The 27,723-nt window shown below is 44.5% G+C and overlaps 2 protein-coding genes across 6 annotated transcripts in view; both read left to right on the top strand.

Moving 5' to 3' along the window:
* LOC124052469 (PH and SEC7 domain-containing protein 1-like) overlaps positions 1–14,062 on the top strand; it is a 54,287-nt gene extending 40,225 nt beyond the window's left edge. For all 4 annotated transcript variants that reach the window (XM_046376748.1, XM_046376750.1, XM_046376751.1 and 1 more), the window contains 7 exons: positions 542–585; positions 5,650–5,843; positions 6,656–6,726; positions 7,450–7,607; positions 8,835–8,979; positions 9,538–9,681; positions 9,796–14,062. In XM_046376748.1, the coding sequence (XP_046232704.1) occupies positions 542–585; positions 5,650–5,843; positions 6,656–6,726; positions 7,450–7,607; positions 8,835–8,979; positions 9,538–9,681; positions 9,796–10,068 (1,029 nt within the window). In that variant the 3' untranslated portion in view covers positions 10,069–14,062. The remainder of the gene's footprint in view (positions 1–541; positions 586–5,649; positions 5,844–6,655; positions 6,727–7,449; positions 7,608–8,834; positions 8,980–9,537; positions 9,682–9,795) is intronic.
* Positions 14,063–14,987: 925 nt separating this feature from the next.
* LOC124052294 (inhibitor of nuclear factor kappa-B kinase subunit alpha-like) lies at positions 14,988–27,673 on the top strand. 2 transcript variants are annotated; one of them, XM_046376362.1, is made up of 22 exons: positions 14,988–15,128; positions 15,649–15,767; positions 16,029–16,123; positions 16,393–16,510; positions 17,334–17,403; positions 17,496–17,584; positions 17,673–17,762; positions 18,029–18,153; positions 18,679–18,786; positions 18,947–19,082; positions 19,354–19,548; positions 19,635–19,737; positions 19,898–20,021; positions 20,623–20,774; positions 20,897–20,958; positions 21,042–21,151; positions 21,475–21,524; positions 21,608–21,713; positions 21,915–22,062; positions 22,556–22,692; positions 23,123–23,222; positions 27,537–27,673. In XM_046376362.1, the coding sequence occupies exons 2-22, from the start codon at positions 15,663–15,665 to the stop codon at positions 27,645–27,647; spliced, it is 2,334 nt and encodes a 777-aa protein (XP_046232318.1). In that variant the 5' UTR covers positions 14,988–15,128; positions 15,649–15,662; the 3' UTR covers positions 27,648–27,673. The 2 variants fall into 2 exon arrangements, with proteins under 2 accessions (XP_046232318.1, XP_046232319.1); XM_046376363.1 differs by lacking the exon at positions 27,537–27,673 and adding an exon at positions 23,597–25,522.
* Positions 27,674–27,723: the final 50 nt, after the last annotated feature.

The following is a 27,723-nucleotide window of genomic DNA, read 5'->3' as shown; positions in this document are numbered from 1 at the left end:
TTTTCTGTTGATTGACTGCTCATTTAATCATCAGCGGTTCAGCTTTGAGACAAATGTGCAACTCAGACTCAGCTGCGCCTTTGTCAAGTCTTTGTTTTTATCGTTTCTTTGTCGTCATGTTCTGAAGCTGTAACTTAATTTTGCTTTGTGCAGGTCGATGCATTTGCGCCTAAATTATTTATTGGCCGATTGATTTGCTGGTTTATCCAATGACAGGCCAGGTACTCGGCGGTTAATGGCTTTGTAACTGGTGTTGTGGTAGTGGAGTGACTGGATGATTGATGGATTGTTTGTCAAAGAAAATGAGTTACACCCAGGCAAAGGGCAGTTTGAGCAGCGTGAAAAGGGATGACATTTCTCTGTGTACAGTTTATTGAATGAAGCCAGCTTACTTACTGTGCAGCTTTCACAGAAAACCTCACTATACCTGCCCACCCTCACCCTGGAATATTTGATCAAATCGACAATTGAATGCAGCTAAACATAGCTGCTTTTTGTCATATTTTTCTGAAAATGTGATTTTCTTATTTCTCCTCTGCAGGCGCTCTACAACTCAATCAAGAATCAGAAGCTGCAGTGGACACTGTGAGTCATTTTGCTTTGACTTTATGTTGACATTACTCACCTGCTGTGTTTCTGGCCTTTTTCTGTGTCTCAGTTAACTCACGTTTCAGTCGTGTTTCCATCACTTTAGAGGACACTAATTCTTAAACTGAGTCTTAACCCTAAAATTTAAGTTTCATTATGAGGATGAGTCACAGACAATAAGAATTTGTAAAGAGATTTTTGGCCTCACAACCTAAGAGACACACAACAAGCATGAGGAGGTGTTGAGACTGTCAAAGTGTTCTGTTTGTACTGTAATATCTGATCTGAAGTTCCTGAATCTTGTACCTGACACTCAACTGAAATGAAACAACCCCACCTTGGAAACTGAGACTAAACTGAATTGAAAAATTAAAGCAAAATAAAAATAAAATCTAATGAAAAATAGTAAACTTTAATATCTCTCTCTCTCACACAAACACGCACACACATGCACACACATGCACACATTGTCCTGAAGGGCAGAAAACAATAAGGGTTATTGATTAACTTGTTAGCGTCCACATTAATGACGTGAGTGCCGTCTGGCATGTGAAGGAAACATTAGTGTGTCAAGGGTTGCTATTCTGGATCACAGCTCCAGAGATGCCAATTAAGTCACTAGCTTTCCAAGCTTTGTTGCCATGGTTACGACACCATGGATACGACTCCATAGCTACCGCATTGCTCTTTCCTCCCTGTGTTCGCTTAGCAGCAAACACACACACACACACACACACACACACACACACACACATGCTAACAGATGGGATATACAGTACACACAAATGCACACAGGAAATACATTTGCATGTATGTGTACATGTGTGCAAAAAAGCAAGAAACAAGAGGAAGAAACAATGACTAATAGAGAGAGAACTCCATTTAAATGGCTCTTTACCTGCATCCTGTGCAAAGGTGTGACCACAGCCTCCCACTACCTCTCCAAAAATAGCTGCAGCAGCGCTCCCGAAGCAGCTGAATAAAAGTGGTCAGAGGAGCAGATCGAGGAGGAGATCCACAGAGAGGCAGGCAATCCAGTTCAAACATCTCCAATGACATATAGACAGCTATTTAAACACTGCCACCGCATGAGAGGCCACGTGGGGATAGAAGACATGTCATTTTTAGACACGTAAACACTATCAAGCAAAGAGAGAATCCACCTCCAAACAAAATGAATTACAGATTAAGAGATTCAGCCCACAGCAGTCTGGCTTCTTGGTTTTGGCAGCAGAGAGTTGCACATGTTCATTTTTAAATATTTTAGCCAGCAGAGATCATTGAAATAGAGTAAATTCTGTCTGTGGTGGAGCTCAGCTTTGAAAACCCTGTTTGGAGGCACAGCTCTGTGTCCCTTTTGCCACCACTTTTTGCTTCTTTGATGCATGTTTCATCTCACTGAGGACATTTCTTCACTCGCACGCTCAATGACGGACTTCACAACACAAGGACCAGGACCCTGAGACAGACGCTGCCTTTGTCCTCGTGTGCGTCTTGTTCGGAAGTCGCTTTGCAATTTCCAAGTTACAACCACAGCACGATAAAATACATATATACTACTCGCTACTATATATAGCACTGATTTAGTATTTTATTCCCAGATTTACTCTCTGCAACTACACAGTATAGTTAAAGGCCTGTGATAGAGTTGTGATTTTCACACACTAAAACAAACTGCTTGCTGTGATTATATGAATACAAATTGTCGTATATGTGAAATCTGGCATGTACATCTCATTGCAGGTGTGTGTGTGTGTGTGTGTGGGCGCACTGCACAGTACAGTGTATTTTTGAGAAACACAACGACACAAAACACAGCAATGGATGTTATTTCACACCCCCACAGAGAAAGACACGCACATGGACACACTCGACAGTGCAGTTGGATGCACCCACATGTTCTTCACTCGCACACACAACCTCACACACACACACACACACAACACAGACGTATGCAGCGCACACATGCCCCCCTCATTCAGTAGTGGGGGTGGAGAGCGGAGGGAGAGGTGCTGGTGGTCGTGGTGGGCACAGAAAGAGACACGCAACAAGTCGTAGATACAGAAGAAACTGGGTGAAAATCATGTCAGCGCTGAGCGTGAGTGGAACAGACGCCTTTATTATTGCTTTTATTCCGCTAATCCCGTTTCTCCTCCTCCCCCCCGTGGCTCTAATCATCCCGTCTTACTGTTGTCTGCTCCTCTCACCTGCTGTACGAGAGCAGACGGCCATCAGCTAGCATCACATTACGTCTGTAACACTGACACTGAAACCGGGCTCCAAATTCAAATTCCTGCTACTGTTTACTCATTCTTCATTCTGATAGTTCCAGATTTAATTCATGTTTCTACCCAAACTTAAGGTCACTGTATTTGAGAATTTTCTGTCTGTCAGAGTATGAAGAGGAAAATCATGTACCACGATGACTTCCAGCCAGTTTACATGTTAGACTCTCACGGTTTAAAATTAGCTCTTCTATAAAAGGTAGACTGTTGGTGAATGAGGAAATGAGTGGACGTGTATGGATGAACTGATGTCCTCTTTCGCGTCACTGTGTTTTGAGTGTTTTTGCTGTTTGGTACAATGACTGAGTGTCACAGGTGAAAAACAGCAAATCTGCGCCCACTGGCTGCCGATGCAGCAACGTCAGCATAAAGAACCCAGCATGCACTTCTTCCCACTGGTCAGCCTGTTCTTTCCTTTACATGGCATCAACAACCTTTTCTTTTCCTTGGCTTTCTAGTCCCTTAATTCCTTTCCTTACTTTTCTTTTGTCTCCTGTCTTTTCAGTTCCTCCACTTGTTTTTTTCCTTCTTCCTTGTGTTTTTATTTTTCTTTAATTTTATTTCCTCACTTCGTTCTTCTCCTCCTCTTTTTTCCTTTTCTTTATTTTTTTCCCTAATTTTTTTTCCTGTCTTCCTCTCTCTTCTCACTTTCTCTTGCCTGTTTTTCTTTTCGTTTCTTCCTCCTTTCTCACTCATGTTACTTTGGATAACGTTCTGCCATCAAGGAAGGATCATCTTTGTCTCCTCACATCTCTCTATCTCTCTCCTCCATCAGTCCATCCACCCCCCGACTCTCTAGTTTCTCTCCACTTTGTCTATGTGTAGAATGGGATTCAGGCAGGCCAGCAGTTACCAGGCAACAGGCTACATGCTCATTGGCTCCGTCTCTGCCTCCCTTTCTCTCGCTGGCTCCTGCGCAGGGTTAACTGCTGTTATGTACTGTTAGTTACTCATATCGTGGTCTCGGGGGGGTTCGGTATCCAGCCATTATTCTATTTTCGGCTGAACTTTTGCATGGGTGCCGCCTGGTGAGGTAACAAGTGGAATTGCCATGTTACCTCAGCAGGCAGATGCAGAGACATCGTTGCCTAAAGCAGCTATCATCTCCTAATGTGACAAATCCCTTTAAAATCACTAAAAGATTGCATACAGTGCATTGTGAGGCATTGGAACGAGATCAGCACAGCTGAATCAATGTGCATAGTAAGTATTGTCTGCCATTCAAATACAATACAGACACAAACAAACGAATGATGGTAAGAAAGCATTTAAAATGTGTACTGAGAAGAACATTTAAAAAGTGATTGTTAGATAAGGAAAAATACATTTTAAAATGTTAATAAAACAGTAGTGAGAAAATTCAAATAAATTAAAAAAAAGATATTACACAAGATTATACAATAAAAACACAACTGATGTGGCAAAAAATACAGATTATAAGAAAAATCCTCCAGCTTCTAAATAATAATATAAATATTCTGTAATGTTCACTTTTTGGAGTTAGAAAAGACATAAAGAGACTTGTTTTACAGGAACACACACGCACACAGTGCACATGAGGGCTGTTAACATGAAATAAAACTGCAGTCGAACACAATCAGAACTCAGAAGCTCATTTACAACGATGGCTCCTCGAGGCCTGTTTCTAATGAGCAGTGTGCTGCCTGTACAAAAACTTCACGTCCACCAGCAGCAACTCTTAGCCTGAAAGCTCACTTTAATAAAGGTTTGAGTCTTTGTGTTAGTTTGTGATCTCAGACATGTCAGCGCTCCAGTTTCAGACTTCTGACTTCCTTAACTTTCTCCTGGCCAATTTTTGATTTAATTTAAAGCTTAGCTTACGATGACATCGCACTCAGCAGAATGATTACCACTCACCAAGATGATCAGAGATGTTGTAAGCAAACTCACAGGTGCTCTATCAAATATTCTATGTAGGTCAAAGCACAGTACAGTACAAAATTGTTTTTATAATGTTTTATAATGAAACAGCAATGAAGTTTATTCAATTTCAAAGAGCTTTATAACATGCAAACATGAAAAGATGCTCCACCATGTTGGCTTATAAGTTATAAGACAAGAGTGCTGTATTATTGTGCTATAATGGTTAGCACCAATAAACCACTATGGTTGCTAGCTTGCGATTTAAAATATCCACAAAACCTGGTTTTGTTTGGAAATGGAATAAGGGAGCTTCCTCTCCCCCATCTTCTTGCCAGCAACAAAAGTCTTTCTCACCTCTACGAGGCTTCTTATGAGCATCAAGAGGAGGAGGAGGAGGAACAGTGATGCGTCTGCATTTCTGCCCCCCATCCCTTGGTAACGATGCCCCTGTTTTTCACCTAGAAAGATAGATGGTGTCACTCTTTTGCTGTGGGACTTTTTGATCAAGGAGAGTGAACTGCTTCTCAGGAGAACAGCAGCAGCACAGAGAGAGGGAAACACACAATTAAAGCTTTGAAGACGGCTTCATTCACTCAGGTTTTCCCTGCAGATACATGATGCTTTGTAAATGTCTTGTGCAACAAAAGCTCTGCCAGGACACCAGCAGTGGATGGCGATATTACTCATGTGTACTGTATGAAATGAAAGTTTCCCAGCAAGCGTGTGAAATCTGTGAACCTCTTGTCCTGCATGTGCTGTGTAACAAGGACAGAGTGAGAGGCAAATGGACAGGATGAATGATGATGTGTTTATTCACGTTGCTAATGAGACATGACACATAAGTGTTGATCATCTTGTTTATTTATTTATTTTTTTCCTTTTGTCTCCATAGCGACGAAGAAGAGCTGCGGAAGTCTTTTTCGGAGCTCGGGGACAGCCTGTGTGACTCCAACACCTCCAGATCGATGAAGCGGGTGGGCAGCAGTGGCAAGCCCCTCTCGGACGGGTCGGAGCCATCTGGATCGCTGCTCTACAAGAACGGATTCCTGGTCCGCAAAGTCCACGCCGACTGTGACGGCAAGAGAAGTACGCCTCAGATCCTCTCATTTGCTCTTCTGCAAGGCCCACTTAGCTGCTGTTTGAAGCTCTGAGCACAAAGTGTGATGGTCACCAGCAGATTTGCTCAGTGGTTGTTCTTCATCTTCATCTTCTTTTTTCACTGCAGCTTAAAGATATCGTTGCAGCTTAAAGATATCGTTAATTCTAATGGTGCATTTCAGTGGGTCGCCTGTTGCTGTAACCTCCTGAAGAGTCAAACTTTAAAACTTTAGCTCGTCTGTGAATTTAGGACGTGAATTTGTGGTTGTTTAGCAGTGAAAACAACAACTCCCTTGATACCACACCACTTCACTACATCTTCAAACTACAAGTGACCCCTGGTGGGACGGTAGAAATTACATACTGTAACAAACTTACAGTCTAGGAAAGATGTCTTATCATTTCAAACCCTCACTGACCCTTCGCTGCTCTTAAAATGAAGCTCAGTTCTGTGAATGACAAACGGCAAAATTCACAATCCTCAGTCACTTTAATTCATCTCCTTGAAATCCTCATCTTTGCATTTTGAGCGACATACTGACAACCGAGCGACGGACCAGGCAACGCTTAGCCAAAGTCTGTGTCATAACCAATTTCACACCAGTATTTTCTTCTGTTTTCAGCTCTGCCCTCACTGTCAGTGTGAAACGTTCTGAGTGATCGCAATACAAAAGTCAGCTGACAAATAAGTTCACATATAAAAACTGATCTGTGAGCCACAGATGCACATTTTAGTATTTGACAAATTGTTACCACAGGCTTTATATGTTGTGATGTTGACTTTTTCTCCTCCCTCACAGCACCAAGAGGGAAGAGAGGCTGGAAGACCTTCTATGCCATCCTAAAAGGGCTAATTCTCTATCTGCAAAAAGTAAGTCACTCACATTAGTGAAGGGTGGATTTTACACATTAAGAAAACGAAGCTGTGAGAATCAATTGATAACAGCTTCTACTTTATATTCATTATTCAACCTTTAAAATAACAAGTGGCCACATCTCCATAAACATCCTGTTTTACTTTGCTGCCAGCAGGATGTTTGTGACAGGAGGTGAATGTTAATCCCCAGGGTATCGCTATAAACAAAATGTTCTTTTGTACCACGTCACCTGCTTACGCGCAGTCCCCAGTGTTGTATTTTGAGCCTGCGGTGACACCGTAGCTTTGTTTTCTTGGAGCTGCGTATTGAATCTCAATACTTGTTTGGTTCCGGCCAACATGTATCTGCAGTAGTAATTATCAAACTGTCAAGTACTGAAAAGTCTCATTTACTTGATCAAATAGGTCTTACATTAAAGTGGAATTTTACCAATTTTATGCTATATTTAGCCTAGTCTAGTTTTTTTGTAGAGAAACTAATGTTCTCTAAAGACTCTCACTGACCATCTGAAATCATTTTAATCCTTTTAAGGATACACAGTGCATCATGATGATCACCCTCCACAGATTTAGGCATTACAGTTCAGTCATGGTGCTAATGTCTGTATTCAGCTCTTTGCCCTCTCAGCTCTTCTCCAGTAAAATATGTTCCTAATCAGCTCAGACCCCTTGGTATTCATCAAAGCATTCATTTCTTATGTCTAACGTTCATGTCAGGGGGAGTACAGGCCTGATAAACAGCTGTCCGAGGAGGACCTGAAGAACGCCGTGTCCATCCACCACTCTCTGGCCATGAAGGCTTCAGACTACAGCAAGAGGCCCAACGTGTTCTACCTGCGAACTGCCGACTGGAGGGTGTATCTCTTCCAGGCACCGTGAGTCCGGTTTTGTGTGTCTCACTGAGCTGAAAGACAACACACAGCTGCAGTACGCAGTGTGTGTGCATGGATAGCTGCAGACCTGAAAATTCAAATAAAAGTACGTGGTCAAAAGTATGTAGACATCTCTTTCCTTATCCACATCTGTATTCTTTTGGTACGCTTCAGCTGTTTGTGCTCTGCTCCTTAGTTAGGAAATTTTTCCTCACATCACAAATGCATCTGTTACTATGCACTACAAGCTTCCAGCTCTGTGGCCACAATTAAAAAAAATCCTTTCCTGTTTCATCATGGTAGTACCTGTTTACCCATAGCCTGGTCAGTACAGAAATGTTTGTCTCTGTTTGGAAGAACTGATCCATGACCTCTACCTCATCCAACTTCTGTGAGATGAGCTGGAGCGGTGATCACGTTCCAGGCTTTATCGCTCGACTTCACTATCACTGCAGGCAGGTTCACAAGCATCTGGTGGAAAGACTGAAACCTGCGGAGTGACATGTTCATCAGTCACATACGGGTGTAGTCCTATGGTGTCCATATACTTTTGGCCATGTATGCTAGCTGTGTGTGGCTCATCACAGCTGAGCATCCACCCTCATCTAACTACATGCCAGCTGTGCACATGTGCCAGGGCCGTGCAGAACACATGCTGGGAGCACACGGATCAATGGCAGATATGCACATGTTGAGCAGGAGGTACAGTGAACGTTAAGGTGGAGGTGTGTGCATGTGTGTGTGTTATCAGGCTTCAGGAAGTGGCACATGAGTGGCCACATGTTTCAGCCCCCAGGAGGACAGGCTCTGTGCTCCAGTTGCAGCTTGCATTTGTCCCAGATACTCTACCCCTCTCTGTGTGTCTCTCCTCCTGCTGTCTCTCTCCTCTTTGTGTCTCTCTCTCTCCGTCTCTCTCCGGGGAATTTAAGCAAGGCTGTCTGATTCAATCTAAAGTTTCTCATGGGCCCCTAATGGGTCTGTTAGTGTAAAACAGGCCCTTTTCTCTCTTGCATTAATTGGCTCCAAAATAATTTCTTTGTCAACAACAGGGCTTCGCTCTCTGATAATTATCCCTTTGATGTTGTGAGTTAGCCATGTGCTGATGTGAGCGCCGTGAAGAGGAACTGATGGCATGCTTTTATCTCCTGTGTGTGTTCTGGGGTTTAACACCTGTGTGTAATTACTGCTGTGTGTTTGTTTCCACGTGTTGGCGTGTATTACCCATCGCAGGAACGCAGAGCAGATGCAGTCTTGGATCACACGGATCAACACAGTGGCCGCCATGTTCTCATCTCCTCCCTTCCCAGCAGCCATCGGCTCCCAGAAGAAGTTCAGCCGGCCGCTGTTGCCGGGGACGACGTCAAAACTCTCTGAGGTATCTTAACGTTGTGGTGCGAGTCAAGTCCAGGATCCTGTGAAACTCAGCGGAGCAAGTCGATGCAAATCTGTCAAAGTTAAAATAATGATCTGTTCTGTCCCGCTGTTTTCCAAAGGGGCTGACACATCACTTTTCATAAAGTAATGGCAGAGTAATAAGAATGAATTTTTCATGAATAAACACTCCACTTAACACAAATGTGATATATTAGGCCAGCGGCCAGTAGTGGCTGTGATTGCCGGCATTTCATTCCTCATGTCGGTCTGCTGTGAAATGAAAGCGGAAACATATTTATGAAGTCTGTTGTTCACAGCCTCGAACAACACTGAAATCAATACTGTATGTATTTGTCAGTGTTGCAAGTTAAAGGACACGTTCGCATGTGTTTAGATCTTCATATTTTCAGATTAACATGAGGCTTCGGCAGTCCAAGTTGGACACAAAATCTGACATTATTGTCTTTTTAATAACAAATTTAAGAACATTAAAGAAGGCAGATGTTTGTTATGTCTTTGATTCCCCTCATGATGCCAGTGTTGACCTTGTGCATTACAGGAGGAGCAGGTCAGATCCCACGAAGCTCGATTCAGAAGTCTTTCCACTGAACTGGCTGAGCTCCGCTCTTACCCTCCCGACCGCAAGGTCAAAGGGCGCGAGCTGGAAGAGTACCGCCAGCGAGACGAGTATCTGGAGTTTGAGGTGAGCTCAGAAGGAGAAATAAATGGGAAGGGCAGTCTGGCATGAAATCATTATTACAATACTGCCTCTCTCAGTCTTCCAGTCCTAAAGTTCTTCTGTCTGGCTCCATCATAGAAAACACGGTATGGGACGTACGTCATGCTGCTGCGAGCTAAAATCCGTAGCGGCGTGGACGACCTGTCTGTGTTCGAGTCCCAGCTGCTGGAGGACAATGGGCTGCAGAGGGCTCACTCCAGCCCCACGCTGCAGGACAGCAGCCAGATCAGCCAGGTGAGCCAGGCCAGCAGCACCAGAGACGGCGGCAACAGCAGCAAGGCCAGCGGCTGCAGCAGCAAGCTTCGACAGGAAGGCCAGAGACACAGCTACCGGCAGGCTGTCAAGAAGTGAGACGGGGCGGGGGCGCCGGGAGCGGCTCAGCGTTGCACTGCCAGCGGCAGGCTGTCTCCCTGCATAGGTTTTTGTTTGAGATCCAGGAGGGTTTGGAGCTCTGCTTGAAGGGGGAGCAGGAGTGAGGGTCTACCCCACGCCCTCCCCCAGACCATGACGCCCTACCCGGCACCCCGATCTTCTCGTCTAACAGAGGAGGGCTGGGAAACACCAGCGAGGATGTTGGTGCAGGAGGTGGGAGGTCACACATGTGCAGAGACGAGGTGTCTTTGAGAACGTGCGCTGGGTGCAGCAGCAGACTGAACTGTGCAGTGAGATGCAGGAGGTGCTGACACACTGGACAGGGCACCAGACAGGGACGTACATCCAGCATCCTTTCCTACCCCCACCCCCGCTTTGTTCTTTAAAGGCACTTCTCCAGCCTCGTGCTCCCACCTGTTTTCTTGACCTTTCACTCAGTTTTGGGACCAAACATGTTAACGCGTTTTGACGACTGATGACTTCAGTTGAATTGGTACCACCACTCTGATCTGAAGCGCTGTACCAGTTGCTGGACTGGTCTTGTGGAGCCATTACATTCCAGCTCTCTTCTTTTCCCACATCGCCGCGGTGTGTTCACATTCTGCACGGGAGGCGGACGCTGCAGCTTTTTTTCTCTCCTGCTCGTATTTCACTGAGGTTGAATCTCTGGACTGCGATCGAGCGTGTGGCAGCAGTGAAACAACACGATGAGATGGTGCAGCTCCGAGGACGTCAGGAGGAGTTCACGACGCTCCTGATGTTCAGCAGCGTAACTGCGTCTCATCAAGACATTTTTGTTGCTCTACTTGAATAGGCGATATGTCTCTCTCTCTCTCTCTCTGTCTCCCCCAGTTGCTTTCGCTTCTGTCCCGTGGTGTGCTTCTGTTCTCTTTCTATTTCTTGGCCGAAAGATGTTTTCTCCAGTGATCCGCATGCCTGCATCCAGCACAGCTTCTTTTGAGCCTTTTGCTACACTGAGGGCAGCAGTTGTTCCCTGGGGTCGTTTAGCCTCTTCCTCTCATGCAGGTGCCACAGCCAACATGTGTGTCTGCACTTAAAGCCTCTCATTTATAAACCCTATTTTAACTCTCACCAGGCAGACCCTGAATGTTCTTGTTTTTTCAATATTTTTACAGTATTTTACAGTCGTTTGTTGATGTTGAACCTGTTCCACCTGTGTATGTCAAGTATATGATGAAATATGATATTGACGATATAAAAGGAAATATGTTATCCATACTCTTTGTACACACCCAGGATATGTTGTATATAGAGCACCGTCAGCTTGTATTGTAGGATACAGGACAGTATATTTATAATATATTCAACACGCTATTGTGAAGCTGCATTAGATACACTCAGAGCTGACATTTTCTTCTTGTGAGTCCCAAAAGCGCGATAATCATGTCGGGGGTTGTTTTCCTTTCTTTCTTTTTTTTTTGCTGTCTAACATGGTGGTAATAATTCAGCACAATATGAGTATTATAGTAAAGCCTATGTACTTATCAAAGATTAGTAAGTGATCAAAGGGTGTTTGTGACAGGATTTCGCTGCGTGGTAGTGAAAAAATTCACGTGAGGTGTTGAGCTACCGTGGGAAGAGTTCCAGAGACAGTGCTGTGACCTAACAGGATGATTTTAAAGGGATCAGCGTTGATTCTGTTGGCAGAGACGCATAAAGAAGGTGAGGAATGTAAAATAAAAACAAAAAAATGTGTTAATGAACCTCCCCGTTAAGGAGGATGCGGGCAGGCCGGTTTCAATACGGAATCTTATAATGTTTGGGTATGATTTTGGTAGCCATACACACCTCATAGCATCACTGATGTATAGCCATTATCTACTCAGGCTTTAAAATGACACCTTGAGCAGCTGCAGTGCCAGCATCCAACCAGCAGGTGGCGGCGCTGTCGGCATTTTCAGCCATAACCACACCTGCTGCACCTGCAGTCAATATGCATGGCATCACCCACTCACCTGAGGATGGGGATGGACTTAGCAGGGCTAAACGAGACGACACCTGTTTGCGTTACGTGAGCGTCTGAGTGTGTGTTTGCGCGTCCGTCTCGCCGTGTGTGAATGTTAGCGCGTGCACGCAGAGCTGACTGTTTCATGTTGTCTGACGCATGTTTCATCATCAGCTCCCATGTTGTTAGCAGATGATTTGATATTCAGGCTCACAGTGTTTGCCTCTCGATCACCTTCTGCCTGCGCTTTAGAGCCGAAGCGATTGGTTGATTGTTTGAGTCATCTATCAAGCAAAAAAACAACAAAAAGCCAAACAATCTGAGGTTCCAGCTCATTAATTATGAGAAATTTCTTCTCTTCTTTGTCTTATGTGACGGTAAAACTGAGTATCTTTGTGTTTTGACTGTTAGGCAGACAAAAGAAGTAATTCAAAGATGTCTATGTTTTCTACAACTTTCTGACGTTATGTTGACAAAACGATTAATCGATAACAAAAGTCAACATTAGAAATAATCTAAATCTCATTCTTTTCAGTCTGACAGTTTAAGGACAAAATGCGGATTGCATTGTTGCCATGGCCGACATCTTGTATCTTTTGCCAGTTTGTGTAACGTGACGTTACAGCTCTGTATTTCTATTCACTACCAGTGTTGGACTCGTGCTGAGTGTCATTCATGGTCCACTGAGGGGACGGATGGCGAGTTTCGATTCAGAAAGTGCCGATTTGTTTCGTTCTTGCATCCTCAGTTGCAGTCAGATGGAAACCAATGCTGCATTGATGTGAACGCACTCCTCAGATGTTGTTCTGAAATGCTGGATTCCTTTCTTTCCCCGCACTAAAGAAGCTACGGTTAATGTGGACATTACAATGGTTTGATTTCCTCAGTATTTACATTTTGCTCACAGTGCAGCCCTGAAACACAGCCTGTTTATATCATTTAGCACAGATAAACATTCTCCCTCCAGTATCTGCTCTGGAGCTTCCTCAGCACTTTGAGTTTGTCCAGTTTTTATGAATCATTCTCGGCTGGAACAATTAGCCCATCTAAAAGGGAGATTCATCTGCAGCTTGTGAATCGGCTGATTGATTATTTTATGAATTAGTACGGTATCATTCAGCTGAAATCTAGCACTGATAAATCCTGCTAGATCTAAATCATCTCCAAAGTGCTCGGTAGCTCAGTCCAGCCGGTGGGTGTTGCAGGCGCAGGCTCTAGAAGCTCCGCACAGTATGGGTGGATGTATGTGAGGCAGGCAGCTCTTCAGAGCCTCCACCTTGACAAACTCTCCAAGGTCTCCTCGCCACCTCCTCTCTCCGTGTGTTGTCACCGCTGGCTTACATGAAAGAGCAGCTGCAGGATCTCCATGGCACTGCTTAGCGCGGAAGTGGCTGGTTCCCGTGGCGACGGCTGAGTGACGCTCCAGTGAAAGTCACCCTGCTGTAGTGCATTCACGGCGGTGCAACACGTCCGTTAAAGCGGCAGCGGCGGCAGCAGCGGCGGCGGCAGCAGCGGCAGCGCATGCCTGCAGCGGTTTGGCCAAACTGCCCTTTAAACGTGCGCTTGTACTGTTTCCATTCAAAGCCTCATTTCTGAATGTAAATAAAGCATGAGATATTACGGCCTGCGTTCATTTATGTTATGGTTAGAGTATTAAATGAAGGGTTAATATATAAGGTAGGTCAGCTTTTCTTTCCTGTCCTCGAGCTCATGGTCATTTCTTTAATTTCTCTCAATGTGAATGAAGGAATATTTAATGCTGTCTTATGCTGTTGTGTTTAGGAGCCTTGAGCCAGCTCATACAAATCTTTTTACGTGTAGAGGTCTGATCTGATCCATCTCAGTGTTTTTCTAGACTGGTGCAGGTGAAGGCAACGTTCGTTTTATGGTGCACATACAGTAAGCTACATGTGTCACTGCCTTGTTAAAACTCACCAAGGAAATGTCGTTTGTGAGCCTCTCCTGGGAGGCACCGAAGATGAAAATAAAAGTGTTTTGGAAGGTTAACTGAGTCTGAATGTCGTTCTGTTGATATGCATTTAAGTACACTTGCTCACGTACTGCATTGAAGTATATTTGTATTTGTTGGACAGCTTTATGCTGAAAATATTCTGTTATACGGTGCTACAGCATTGAAATACTGCTTATATACAATAATACACCACTGACCATTCAGCTGCATAATGAATATTCTACTCTAAGTACATTTTGAGGATACTGAAATTTTTTTAATCATGCAAAATTTTGATTTCAAGTTGTTTACTCGTGATAAAGTCTTTATATTTTCTGGCACTGCTACGTTTATTTGTTCAGAGCCCTAAATGCTCAAAGATGACTTTTTTTTTCAATCTTAAACTCATCAGTTATTATTTGTGCACAGGATCAATAATGTGCACACAACTACAGATTGCACGGATCCATATTTTGTTATTCTGTGTTTTTGGCTACACAAAGCTTTTAAAAGGCCTCAAGGCAAAAACTGCTGCTGGGCCACAATTATTTATCCATCATGTGAGCACAATAAAATGAATGGTGCAAATTAGCAAGCAAACTAACTCTACATCCTTCATTAAAAATCAACACATTTGGGAATTAAAATTTGCGTTCTGAAAAGTGGGTAGTAAGTAAAGTCAGGAGAATAGTGATAGGAAGAGGAAAAGAACAGGAAAACAGCTGCACATTTGCTGCTGAGATGTAGCTGAGTAGAAATAGAAAGTGTTATAAAAAAGTGCTGAAGTAAAGTGGCTCGATTTTATAGCCTACATTAGTACAGCATTTGAGTATACTTATTTACAGAAAAATGACTGAAGTATCACCGGATTGTAATGATTTTCTACACGGTGACATTTACTGTTTAATTTCGCTGTTTGGTGTTTTGTTAAACAGTTTTGAACGCAGCAAGCGTCTTGTTGTTGAACGCGCCCCGGTTTCGTTCGCAGGAACCACAGCCGGGGATTCTGGTGACGTCAGGCAGGAAAGTACACATTCACACTGTGCCGCATTGACCTGAAAACAACAAGACTGCGCTCATTTCTACCGAAAACGGCTCATGACGCTTCCATAGGAGCCCGAAGTAAGTCTCCAAGGTCGCCTTGCCAGCAGCTCGTCACGGAAACAGTTACTGAAACGTCACTGAACTGGCGTCGGAGCCTTCATTTCCGACTGCCTGAAAGCTAGCGATGGGCCCCGGCTATTTCCTGTAAAATATGTTATGACTGCTGTTCGTCGGCTAAACTGTTGATGTAGCGTTAGCAAGCTGTTAGCTAATGTAGCCAACATAAGAAACAGTTTGCTGTTTACGTATCATTAATGCCATCGTCATTTAATTATGTCATATGTTAAAATTTGACAGGCCGCTAAACGCCATTTTGACATCGATGTTGTGCGAATACCGACGTGATCTGACATAAGCCTGGCTGCTGATCCGGGGTGTAGTCTTGACCCTGTACCTGTTAGTTTTGTTTTGCTAGGTAGAAATTGAAACCTCGCTATCAGTGAACATAATTTCACTGTACGTGAGCTTTTAGTGTGTGTGTGTGTGTGTTTCCTTGTTGTTGTCGTCATGTAAACGTTATTTCTACACTTTGGCTCAGATTGTGTTACAACAATGGAGAAACCTCCCTTCAGGCAGAACCAGAACTGCGGAGACTGGGAGCTGAAAGAGAGGCTGGGCATGGGCGGCTTTGCTCATGTTTACCTGTACCAACATCATGTGAGTTTACAGCCATGTAACCCTGACACTGAACTTCACATGGACAGGAAGAAGCGGGCAGCTTGCTAAATGACGAGCAGAATAACTACCGTGCTGCTACTTAAGCCACTTGCTCTTGGGCTCAATAAAATCTTAAGTTGTTGTGACATTTTAAACAGACATGTGGGGAGTGGCTCTACTTTAGCACACACAGACTGCCTTTTTTGGGTACGTATTTGAAGTGCTGGTATAAGAATGGAATCTCTCTTGTCTGTTTTGTAGGAAACAAATGAAAAACTAGCTGTGAAAATGTGCCGCCTCGAGCTCACACCCAGGAATAGGGACAGATGGAGCCGAGAAATCCAGATCATGAAAAAGTACGACATGGTTTTTATACATTTTCTTCCACTTCATTCATTTCGCACATTGGTTGAAAGACCTTACACGGAGATGTCGCGATTACCACACTGAAGTTTGACAGTTAATGTAAGTTCGTAAGTACCTGAAGGAAAGTGCAGACATTCAGTTGGATGAAATATGACATCTTAAGTGGTTTGCAGGCATAGTAGCAGAGGATGACCGCATTTTCTGTGTGGGCATCATTAAATGGTAATCTAGTAATGAAACCTCCTTCTCTCTCACTCAGGTTAAATCACATCAACGTTGTGACAGCCCGAGATGTCCCAGAGGAAATTGACACCATCGCCTTAAATGATCTTCCACTGTTCGCCATGGAGTACTGCTCCAGGGGAGACCTGAGGAAGGTGAGGGACTTGTAGAAAGGAGGCTGCGAATAAGTCCAGGTTAAACCAGTTAAAGTTAAACCACTTCCATTCAAACTGAGACACAAATTTTTTTGAACCAGCCTCCTGACATTTTAGAGTAGATGGTACAGATCAATTTGTTTTGTCAGACTGTCATAGAGATTTAACCAACATCTTGGTACAGAATGTCGGTGTGCGTCCTGGCCGTAGCTCAGTCATAAAATCCCATTGGAGCGTCTCTCTTGCCAGGCTGTGTCGTTGACAGATACATGTGTTACTGTTTAAGGCGTTTCAGTGTGTCATGTCGTATGTAGTTTAAATGTGTCCTGTAGCAGCTGAGCCTAAATGCTGAGGGGTTGCACAGACAGGCTAATAACTGACCTGCTCGCCATAGCTCTGTTCAGCAGTGTCTGCTGAGATCACTTCCTGTCTCTGATAAAATATTTACTGCTCGCTGTTAATGTTCGTCATCGTGTTACATGTAAGAATTCAGAACCTTCATCCTTAAATATCCATACAGACAAACATCTCACCAATGCAACAACACAGTGTTAGCCTAGCATAGCATCACCTGTCCCCAAGGTGCCCACCTGTCCTGTAAGTGAGCCAAAACAAAAAGGTGACCCCTACGAGGCCACTGTGGTGTCCTGCAGACTCTCCTACATGGACACTGCTAGAATAATAATCAGTTCAGAACTGACCAGTCAGAACTGACCTTTAAACGACTGGTCAGCTAATCTTGTACATCCCGTTATTAACCCATCCTGTCGTGCAACATAGATTTGGTGCAGATGTGATATGATTGTGTTTGTGTGGATTGCAGGTGCTGAGCAAACCTGAAAACTGCTGCGGCTTGAAAGAGAGTGAAGTGCTTTCATTACTCAACGATGTTGGTACGTTCAGTGTTTCTCTGTGTGCAGCTTGTACATTCAGACGCGTCTCTTAGAGCCTCGTCGTTTGCATAAACTACTGTTTTCTCCTACAGGATCTGGTATCCAGTATCTGCATGAGAACAAGATCATACACAGAGACCTTAAACCTGAAAACATCGTGCTGCAGGATATCAACGGAAGGGTAAACTGCCACTTTGTGGTTTTGTGCTTTTTCTATCTGACTGTGCATTTTGAAGAAACTGTCTCACCATTTGCTTATTTTCCTGCAGCTGGTACACAAGATCATTGACTTGGGCTATGCTAAAGACCTGGACCAGGGCAGCCTGTGTACCTCGTTTGTTGGCACGCTTCAGTACCTGGTAAGCACTTAGACAAACAAAGAATTATTCTGTACCCTCTGGTGTACCGAGCTGTATGTAATCTCTGGCTCTTAATTACATTTTGATGTCCTTTAATCTTCTTCCTGCTTTCACACATGATGGAATATTTAGGTGCTAATCAGCTGTGGTGTTGTGTAACAGAACAGCAGGTATAGACTTAAAAGTAAGCAGTTATGTTATCACTCGCTGTAACGTAGTCGTGTATCAGATGCATCCTGTTGAAATGCTGCGCTTCTCCCCGGCAGGCGCCTGAACTGTTCGAGAATAAGCCGTACACTGTTACTGTGGACTACTGGAGCTTTGGCACGATGGTGTTTGAATGCAGCTGTGGCTTCCGTCCATTCCTGCACAACCTTCAGCCCGTGCAGTGGTATGTTGACCTGATAAACGAAACAGGAAATGTAAATGCATGTAAATTTAGTGGAGATGTTGTAGCAGATAGTCGTTTGTTTTAGAAAAGCATACCGCATTGCTTTTCTTTGGCATTTGTGATGGTAAATGAAGGGCCTTTCGGTTTTGGACTGTTGGTTGGACAGGAGAACTAAATGTTTTATTTGCAGAATAATCGATAATGAAAATAATTGCTAGCAGCTGTTAACAGTCTGGCTGGCGTGTTAGACAGCGACACAACAGAGAAGAACACAGGAGTGGATAACTAGAGATGTTTAAAGTAATTGCAGCTGTGTTTACACGGACGTTTATTATTGATACAGGAGGTCTTATCTTCGAGTGTCGGTGTCAGCATCTTCCACAGCTAACAAGTCGCAAATGTTTAATTTTCCATCAAAGTACTCGTTGGTTTTGTGCTTTGTATGGAAAATCTTTCAAGTGCTGTGACAGAAGGATTTTAAGATGTAAAACTGTCCATCATCAACTGGTCTCTTCTCATCCACAGGGCCAGCAAAGTGAGGAATAAAGGTCCAAAAGACATCATGGCTGTGGAGGAACTGAACGGAGAAGTCAAGTTCTCCACACACCTCCCCTACCCCAACAACCTCAGCAGGTTAGGACCCTGTCACTGAAACATCCACCCATACGAACCTTATTCACACACAGTGTTGCCGATTTTTCGTCCTCCATGTGAGCAAAGCTGCTCTGTCGTCCATGTTTCCTTAACATGAAAGACTGTATGTTTGTGCCATATTTTAATCGCTGTTCTGTAGAACGCTGTTGGAGCCAATGGAAGCCCTGCTGCAGCTGATGCTGAAGTGGGATCCGGTCCAGAGAGGAGGCAGAGTCAACACGGACACCAAGAAACCGCTGTGCTTCGACGTGCTGGAGCAGATACTGAGTATGAAGGTGAGTAAGTGGCAGAGCTCGTCTTCTTTTCTCTGCTGGAGATACTTTTATCTTTTGAGCCTGATGTACGTGACCCCACCAGCACTGGCCTGGTGGGGGTCTCAGGGGTCACGCTGGAGTCTGGTGGCTTTGAGCGGGGCGTAGATGAATATGATGGCTTCAGTTCCCTGCTGGTCCTTGTGATGTATATGTTTTTGGTTGCGTCCTTCAGTATATTGAACAGTTCTGGAAAAAGTGATCGATGTAAAGCTTCTCTCTCGTGTCTCTCCAGGTCGTCCACATCCTGAACATGACCACAGCTCAGGTCCACTCTTTCCAGTTGAGTCCGGACGAAAGCCTCCACAGTCTCCAGAAACGCATTGAGGCCGAGACCAAGATCGAAGTGGTGAACCAGGAGCTGCTGCAGGAGACGGGAGTCTCGCTGGACCCGAGGAAGCCCGCTGCACAGTGTGTCCTAGATGGGGTGGTGAGTTTACTCTCCCATACCACCACACAGCTGACTGATTGTGTCAGAACGAGTCCTAACTGATGGCTCCTCTCTCTTCTGTGCAGAGGGGGTGGGACAGCTACATCGTCTACCTGTTTGACAAGAGCATCACCACATACTCGGGTCCCTTCAGCGCCAGACAACTTCCTGATAAAGTCAACACTATTGGTGAGTTTATTGTAACAGCAGACCTGCTGGTTGTGAGACACTGTTTAAATAAAGACGTAGTTAAACTGGTAAATCTGCCTTAATGCATCAATTTGAATGTCAGCTGTGCCAGAAAACATGCAAAACGTGCAGCTGTCGTGTTCTCGTTTTGACTCCACAGTGCAAGAGGCCAAGATACAGCTGCCCCTGGTGGTGCTGAAGAAGATTTGGGGTGAAGCAGTGAGCTACATCTGTGGCCTGAAGGAGGACTACAGCAGGCTTTTCCAGGGACAGAGGGCTGCTATGTGAGTCACATGACAGATTTCTGTAGTCGGTTCCTTTTTTTTTTTTTTTAAACCAGAGGAAAACCCAATGAGGAATATTTGTATTCGGGTTACAAAAGGATACAAACAAGTTCACCCAGTATCACCACCATAAATCGTTGAGTGTTTCTCGCATTATGTCAGTGTTTTTAAGTCTGTGGTGACTTTACGACACAAACATCAGGAAGGAACAGCCTGCAGCAGTTTGCATGTTTGTGTAATTACTCTCATTGCCACAAGGGGGAGACAAACTTCCTCTTTGCAGGTTTAAAGGGACAGTTCACTCCTAAATCTGATATATGTATTTCTCCTCTTAACTGAAGTACTGAAAGAAAGCCAAACTCTCTTTCCAGATTTTGTATCATATTTTCATAATTTGGGACCAGTGCCATTATGAAAATGGTATTTAACCCTCCTGTTATGGTACGGGTCACAGTTCAGTGAGACTTAAATTCATTATGGTGAATCCTGCAGAAACCTGAAAATCTTTCTCGATGAGAATTGAACCCCTGCTGTCTTGGTGCTTCTTCTTCTACCTTCTTAATGTTTCTAACTCATTATTGTCTCCTTCCTCCTCCTCCAGGTTGAGCCTCCTGCGTTACAACACGAACCTGACCAGGTGTAAGAACAGCATGTTTGGCTTTTCTCAGCAGCTGAAGGCCAAGCTGGACTTTTTCAAGAGCAGCATCCAGTACGACCTGGAAAAGTACAGCGATCAGATGCACTATGGCATATGTAAGTGGCAGCTGTTTGTCTTGATACGTGACGCTCTGATGGAGAACATTTACGTGCATACGGGAAGATTTTACATATTTGAAGCGCTGATGTTTTGATGAGCTGCATGTGTTTGTCCAAAGCCTCTGAAAAGATGCTGAAAGCCTGGCAGGAGAACGAGGAAAGAGCCGCTGCTTTTGCACAGGTAATGCGTGTTCTGGCCTAATGTTTTTGTCACAACAAATCCTCACAGCGGTGGCCTCAGCATGTTCCTGGTTTGTCCTGCAGGTGGCAGAGGTGAGCCATTTGGACGATGAGATCATGGCGCTGCACTCCGAGATAGTGGAGCTCCAGAGGAGTCCGTACGCCCGACGGCAGGGAGACAAGATGGAGCAGCTGTGAGTGTTCATGTTCATGTGTTTTACTTCGGTAAATCATGGGAATTTGTTATTTATTTATATGTTTTGCTGTGTGGTCCGCTGGTCTGAGGTCAGCCAGTTGTCACAAAGCTTTTGCTCTGTGCTGCTGTGTGAGAAGTGTCGACTCCAGCAGTGTGAACATGCTGCATCAGACAATAATCCGTTGTTTGAAAGACCACAAGATAAACAGCTGTTGGCTCCTGTTTGTCAAGAATTCCTGGCACTTGTTATTTGTGCCTCTGGCAGGGTTGTAGGACTCAGTCTGGCAAATATTTGTACATGACCAATTCATTTCTCTGCAGGGAAGAAAAGGCCATTGAGCTCTACAAGCAGCTGAAGATGAAATGCAAAAGTAAGAGTCATTTTAATGAAAATGTTCTCCAAAAAAGAAATCAAATGAATACATGTGTCAAACTGAAAAGTGGGTTTTCTCAGCACCTGAACCGGACGTGAGCAGCGACAGCTCCGACATGGTGAAGGCCATCATTCAGACTGTCCAGAACCAAGACAAGGTCCTCAAAGATCTGTACACCCACCTCAGGTAAGAGTCCAGCATCCCTCAGAGACATCCATCGCATTCTAATGTAGTTCACTTTGAGAACGACGGCTCGAAAGTCACTTCCACTTTCTCTGTAACTTTCCCCAACCTGTTCAGCCTTCAGTTTGAGATTGGCACCGTGTGGTACTTTACAGTTCTGTTGCGGCATGATAATGTCTGCTCTGTCCTGACTCCACCCAACAGTAAGATCCTAATCAGCAAACAGAAGATCATTGACTTGTTTCCACGAATTGAGAAAACCCTGGAGAGCATTAAGGATGCGGACAACACGGTGATGCAGATGCAGATCAAGAGACAGAGAGAGTTCTGGCATTTGCTGAAAATCGCTTGCGTAAGTGACTCTTAATCTGTACTGACTGTGAAAAACTTAAGCGTTGTCGCCCTGATCTACAGCTGCAGCTGATTATTATTTTCACTATCGACTTGGAACGCGGATGATCTTCACATTGTTTTGTCTGTGCGACATTCAGAACCAGAAATGATTCAGTTTTCTGTCACGTAAGACAAAGAAAAACAGCTTGAACTTGTTAATATTTGGCGTTTTTGCTCAGACGACTCCCAGCTTGTGCTCAAAATAGCTGCTGGGTAATTTTCTGTGAACAAACTGATTATTTGAGCGTTGGCCTCTGCAGCTTACGCTTCAGTCATGTGAGTCAGCGTTTGCCTCTGAACTGTGATACTCTCTGTGTGTTAACCTCCTCAGACTTAGCTGCTCTCAGTTACCAAATGAGCCAGCAGGAGGATGTGCTGCTGCCCGCGTTTCTTTTTCCAGGTGAAAGACGGGATGATCACTACGACTGCATTTCTCTCCCTCCCTCCTGCAGGCTCAAAACTCTTCAAGGAACTCGATAGCAGCCAGTCCCGAGTCGTCCAACCTGCTGCAGGTTTCTCAGTGGTCGCAGTCAGCGCAGCCCGTCAGCTCCCCACATCCCCTGACGTCCCTACCTGGGCCGAACGACAGGTGACTGAGAGCCGTCGTACGTCACATGATTGTTCTGTCAAACAGATCTCCAAAAACGGATCAAATCTCAGTATAAACGTAGAGCATAACATAACCGATTGCATAAACGTCTGGTCACTACAAGTCAGCATTTAGTGGAAGCAACTCGGGCAATAAAAACAAGCCCGAGTCTGTGAATCGGACTTGATCAGGCAGCTTTGTACAGTTGGCAGCACTACAGATGACCTACTTTGACGCTTTTCTTGAGGCGTTTTTTTTTCGTTGATGAGTTTTGAAAGAAAATCCTCATCACATCCACCCGACACATAAGCACTGCTGCACACGGCTTTGTAGGCCAGTGCTTTCTGTCCTGCAGTAAAACACTAAACACAGAGTCCATGTGGTGGAGGCCTCGTGATTCAGTCCTGACTAAGTCTCTGTGTGTCCTCAGTGACGCTGCGCCGCGTCTGCTGCAGGAGAACCAGAAGTACCTCAGTCAGCTGACCAGCCTGATGCAGGAGGCGGCCGATGAACAGACCAAAAGCATCGTGGTGAGTTCACTCGCTCTTATTTGTGCAAACACGGACGTTTGACGCAACTTTTTTATTGCAAAGTAGCCTTCAAACTGACTCCAAAAGTCTCAAACTAAAGTAAACTGTACTGAGAGCAACACTGACAGCCGCGCCTTTAATCAAAAAATAACACTCACGACTGTCTGAGAACCGAATGAGCTTTGTTATATGTTGCGAGGAAGGAAGTCGTGAATAAATCTTAAAAACATTATTAACTGGTCTGTGAACACGTCGACCTCGAGTCAACGTCAGGTGGATTGTTGAGCGGTGAAGACAGCAGCTCCCGACAAAGAGCTGTTTCTAAAGCTGCTTTCGTTTAATTCTTGTAACACCTTGGTTTTCCCTCTTTCAAGGACCAAGACTGGAGCTGGACGAAATACGAAACTTTAACGACTAAATTAAAAAAGAGAAACGCGTGAGCGGAGTTGCGACCTCCATCCCCACCTGAGCTCCGGGTTAACACTAAAGACTGTGCGGTTGTACATGGACTCGGGACGTCCTCTCCTGGGGGGGAAAAAAAGAAAAAGATAAAAAGATGGAGCCCACACATGCTCAGTGGTGTCTGTCCTCTCCCATCGTCTCACATGGTGGAAGGTTTGATCCATGAATATTCTTGTTTTGATATGAGAAAACAATGAAGCTGCATCACTCTACTTTTTCCTATTGCTGCACAATATTCATCTTAATCCACGAAAGCTGAAAACTTTCTACTGTTATCGCAGAACTGTAGCACCAGATTTTGGGGTTCTGAGGTGGATTCATCACATGGGAGAATATTGGACAGAAACATGAGAAACAAAGAAAACACAGGAAGTGGTCGGGTGGTGTCGGGCGGGTGGGGTGGGGGTCGAGGAGGAAATTACAATCAAGCAAACGGCACTTTGATACTCCCATGTATCCTCTGTAAAGATTTCCACATGAAACGACCTTCCAGGCTGCCAATACTGTCACAGTATTTACAGACCTGACAAGACAGAAACTGTTCTCATTAATAATCAGTTTGATATATTTTACTATACATAATAATAATAATAAAATGTTCCGTATCATAGGCGGTCTTTTGTCATGACACACGTGACGGACGTGGCAGGCCATTATGTTTATACGATGTCTGAACTGTACTTCTGTCTTCTTAGTCGTCAGCGAGACTCGGTGGACGTCTCATTCCTGTTCCTGCTGCGTTCGTGTCACGTCGAGCCGGAACGAAGTTTTCATCCAGCAAAATCCGCAAAAGAAAATGCTAAGAAATGTGCGTCTCCATCCTCTGAGGAGTTGATTCTCCCGGCCGGCCAGGTGCCGTTAAACTGTCGCAGAAGAAAAACAACCAAAACGGCGTGAAAAACGAGACGTTAACGTTAGCGAGGTTCCACTCACATTTTTCACCAAACTTAAACATTGCGATTCATTCACCAAGTCTGTCTTTATCACACTATTTCTTTTACCGATGCGTCCGAGAGCGAATGTTTCTCTGCTGTCTCAGAATGAGGATGGAAATTTATATTTTTTAAATTTGCATTTAATTCGCTCACTTTGTGACTGAAAGAAAATGAGCAAGCAAGTCGTTTTTTTAAGCATAAAACCAAACATTCAGAGTGACGAGTTGCTGCTTTTCTTTGTCTTTTATGGCGGTAAACTGAATATCTGTTGGTTTGGGACTTTCTACGTGTCACCTGAGAAAGGATTTATTACATCAGACAAAAATAATATGTGTAATATCTTTTCAGCATGGTTATTAAAGCTCTGGTGATCATCTTCTCGATTTATTAGGCGAGTTATTTTCTGTCAAGAAAACCAAGAAACCAAGTTGATGTTTTTGTTATCCAAACGACAGCCAAACAATTTGAAAACATATAAAACAAAGAAAAGCTGTGACCAGAGTTTTGGGCTTTTTTTGCTTGAAAAGCCACTGAAGCGGCGACGTGAACCTGTCTCCCGTCTGTCCTCTAAGACCAGAACGTGTTCGTGGTCTCAAACTCAACTCAATCTCCGCCCGTCGACCATCAGTCAGACAGCGACGTGATGTGAGCAAATGGCTGAATGTACTGCAGTCACACTGTTAGGTGGTCACCTTTGAGTTGTATTACTCACTCAAGTTGAAGTGCAATGGAAAAAATATTTTTTGTATTTAAGTAACTCAGTTTGTCAGTTTCGTTTCCATTTTCCCTTCATCTGATGGTTCAAAGCTGTCTCTGAATGTTGTAATTTTTTGGAAATTTCATTGTGTAAAGATCAAATGTTTGCCTGGTAATGAAATAAAATGACTTTGGCATGATTCTCAAGCGGATGGTTCTGCTTCCTGTTTGTTCCTGCTGTTTTCTGTAGCGCCATCGTGTGGGTGTCTTTGTGTGAAATCTTTTGAGAAGTTGACGAGCGAAGCTGCCAGGCGAGTGTGGCGGTGGAGTGTGAAGAGCAGTATCTCGCTCTGAAGTTCTGTTGTGACGTTTCAGTTCACGTAAAGCTCCGCCGGACCCCTGCAGACTTTGTGCAGGATTTACAGCCCCGACGGGGGACTGAGTGGACACGGCTCAGCTCAGGGCTCGGCGGTCCACGTCACGAACTTACAATGACCCGAGGAGAGCAGCTTGTTGTTAGCCTGATGGGATTAAAGAGAAGAAACACAAGTTCCTGTGTGTCGTCAGGGTTTGGTTTTTTCCAAAGCAGCTGCTGTGATGGCACACCTGCCGTCACCCCTGCAACGACTCGACTCATTCTTCAAACTGTGTCACAATGAGAGAAGTACAGTTGCACTTTGTTCCGGTGTGAAAATAGAGAAGCTGGAAACAATCGAGATGATCTGACTCAACTGTTTGACCGGAGTTGGTCAGTCTTCAAACAGAGTGATTAACTGTGAGTCAGTCGTTCAGTCCTTCCTTCCATCTCATGACCTGCTTTCTGCTCGGGCTGAGGACTCGCCTTCGGCTGGCCTCGTCCCTGCTACATGTCCCAGGAAATGATCTGGCAGGAGCGAATCGAGCCCTGACGGTCACGCCAGATCGTATCAGTTGGCCTCAGGGGGGTTTTAGCTTACGGTTTCACTCTGCACGCTCCTGCAGCAGAAATGTTCAGAACTTCAGAACTAACGGGCTGCGATCGCTGAGATTCTGTAGTTTTACATTTGAAACGATTCACCGCTGAGACTGACAGTCAGAAACCTCCAAACGTGGATCATAAAAGTAAACATTAATAGTTCGCACAAAGACCCCTGATGCTTTCACTGCGGCCCGTAGTTTGGGAAAGTCTTGTGTGTTTTTCTTGTGGATTCTTGTGAGACTGGAATTCGAATGTGAGCACAAACACAGATGGTGGATCCCTTTGAAGGCGGGTGTCGTCATCACATATCATCTCCTGCAGAATGTGCCCAGTAAACCGCCGAGCTGAGATTAGCCGCAGAACAAGCCCCACTCAGTGTAAACTGTGTTGTTTTACGAGCTTCTTGGCTCATGAGTCACAGTGAATCAGCTCGTTCTCAGTGAGAAACCAGCCATCCAGGCCTCATCGCCAACCCCCCCTCCCGTCTGAGCGCTCATTTACACCAGTGCCTCACATATTTTTATTATTTTAACCCATTTACAAATAGATTTACATCAGACATCGGTATGAAGACGGATTTATGTGCAGGTTTTATCTTCATCAGTCTGAGAGAGAAAAGAGGAAAAAATCCTTTGAACTCTTGACCTGCAATTTGCTGGCAGTGAAATCTTCAGCATTCAGATGTTTTAGACGAGTTCTTCCAACTTTTGTTAGCAGTTTTTGTTTCTGTCAGTTTCCTGTTTCAACATGACCGTGTCTTGCCCTCCGGGGGAGAAATGCTTTTCCCAGTCTGGAACAGAAGAACTTGACTGGCTAATGTACCCAGCTTGAACTGTGACCACCCGGCGTCAGGGCTGAACCTGTTGGGGCCATTTCAAATATATCCTAAAGTTCTGGCTTGTCTGTACTGTAGTTTCCGTGTGTATCTGCAATACTTACCCACAATCATCACCTTCCACCACTTTGCTGATATGAATACAGCCTGTATAGCAGTGTACTGTACAGTGTTTACCTTAAAACTGTTCATTTATAAATCTTTTTGTTTTTGAAACTGCTTTGCACGCTCTATTCTGTTCTTGTGAGCTGCCAAAGTTCATCATGTCGTCTTAAACTAACATAAACAGCAGATTCATCCATCAGGCACTTACTGCCAATGAATTAATTTCACACGTTTCTTGGTTTGTTTCCTGTGATAACTAACTCAGTTTGTGTCAAACTGGAAACGGGAAACAACCCATCAGCCTTTGTGCCTGGTTGTTTCAGGATCCTGAGCAGGAAACTGGGATAATGGGAGCTCATGCTGACTCTGACTCACTGCTGCTGCTCAGCCCATTTCTTCAGGCCTCTCGCCGGAGGCCAGTAATTATGGATTAACTGTGAACTGATGAGGACGCCATTCGCTGGGAAGAACAACACGAGACCTCTCTGGAGGTTAATGAAAATGTTGTGC

This window comes from Scatophagus argus, chromosome 21, assembly GCF_020382885.2.
Source record: "Scatophagus argus isolate fScaArg1 chromosome 21, fScaArg1.pri, whole genome shotgun sequence".
NCBI classification, from domain to species: Eukaryota; Metazoa; Chordata; class Actinopteri; family Scatophagidae; genus Scatophagus; species Scatophagus argus.
Note: the sequence above shows the minus strand (reverse complement) of the source record. Positions and strands in the feature narration are given on the sequence as shown.

Excerpts from the sequence above, each read along its gene's own strand:
- LOC124052294 (XM_046376362.1), top strand. The coding sequence starts at position 15,663 with ATGGAGAAACCTCCCTTCAGGCAGAACCAGAACTGCGGAGACTGGGAG. Across the intron at positions 17,585-17,672 it reads TGCAGGATATCAACGGAAGG|CTGGTACACAAGATCATTGA; the intron begins GTAAACTGCCAC and ends ATTTTCCTGCAG. Across the intron at positions 19,083-19,353 it reads AGCAGATACTGAGTATGAAG|GTCGTCCACATCCTGAACAT; the intron begins GTGAGTAAGTGG and ends GTGTCTCTCCAG.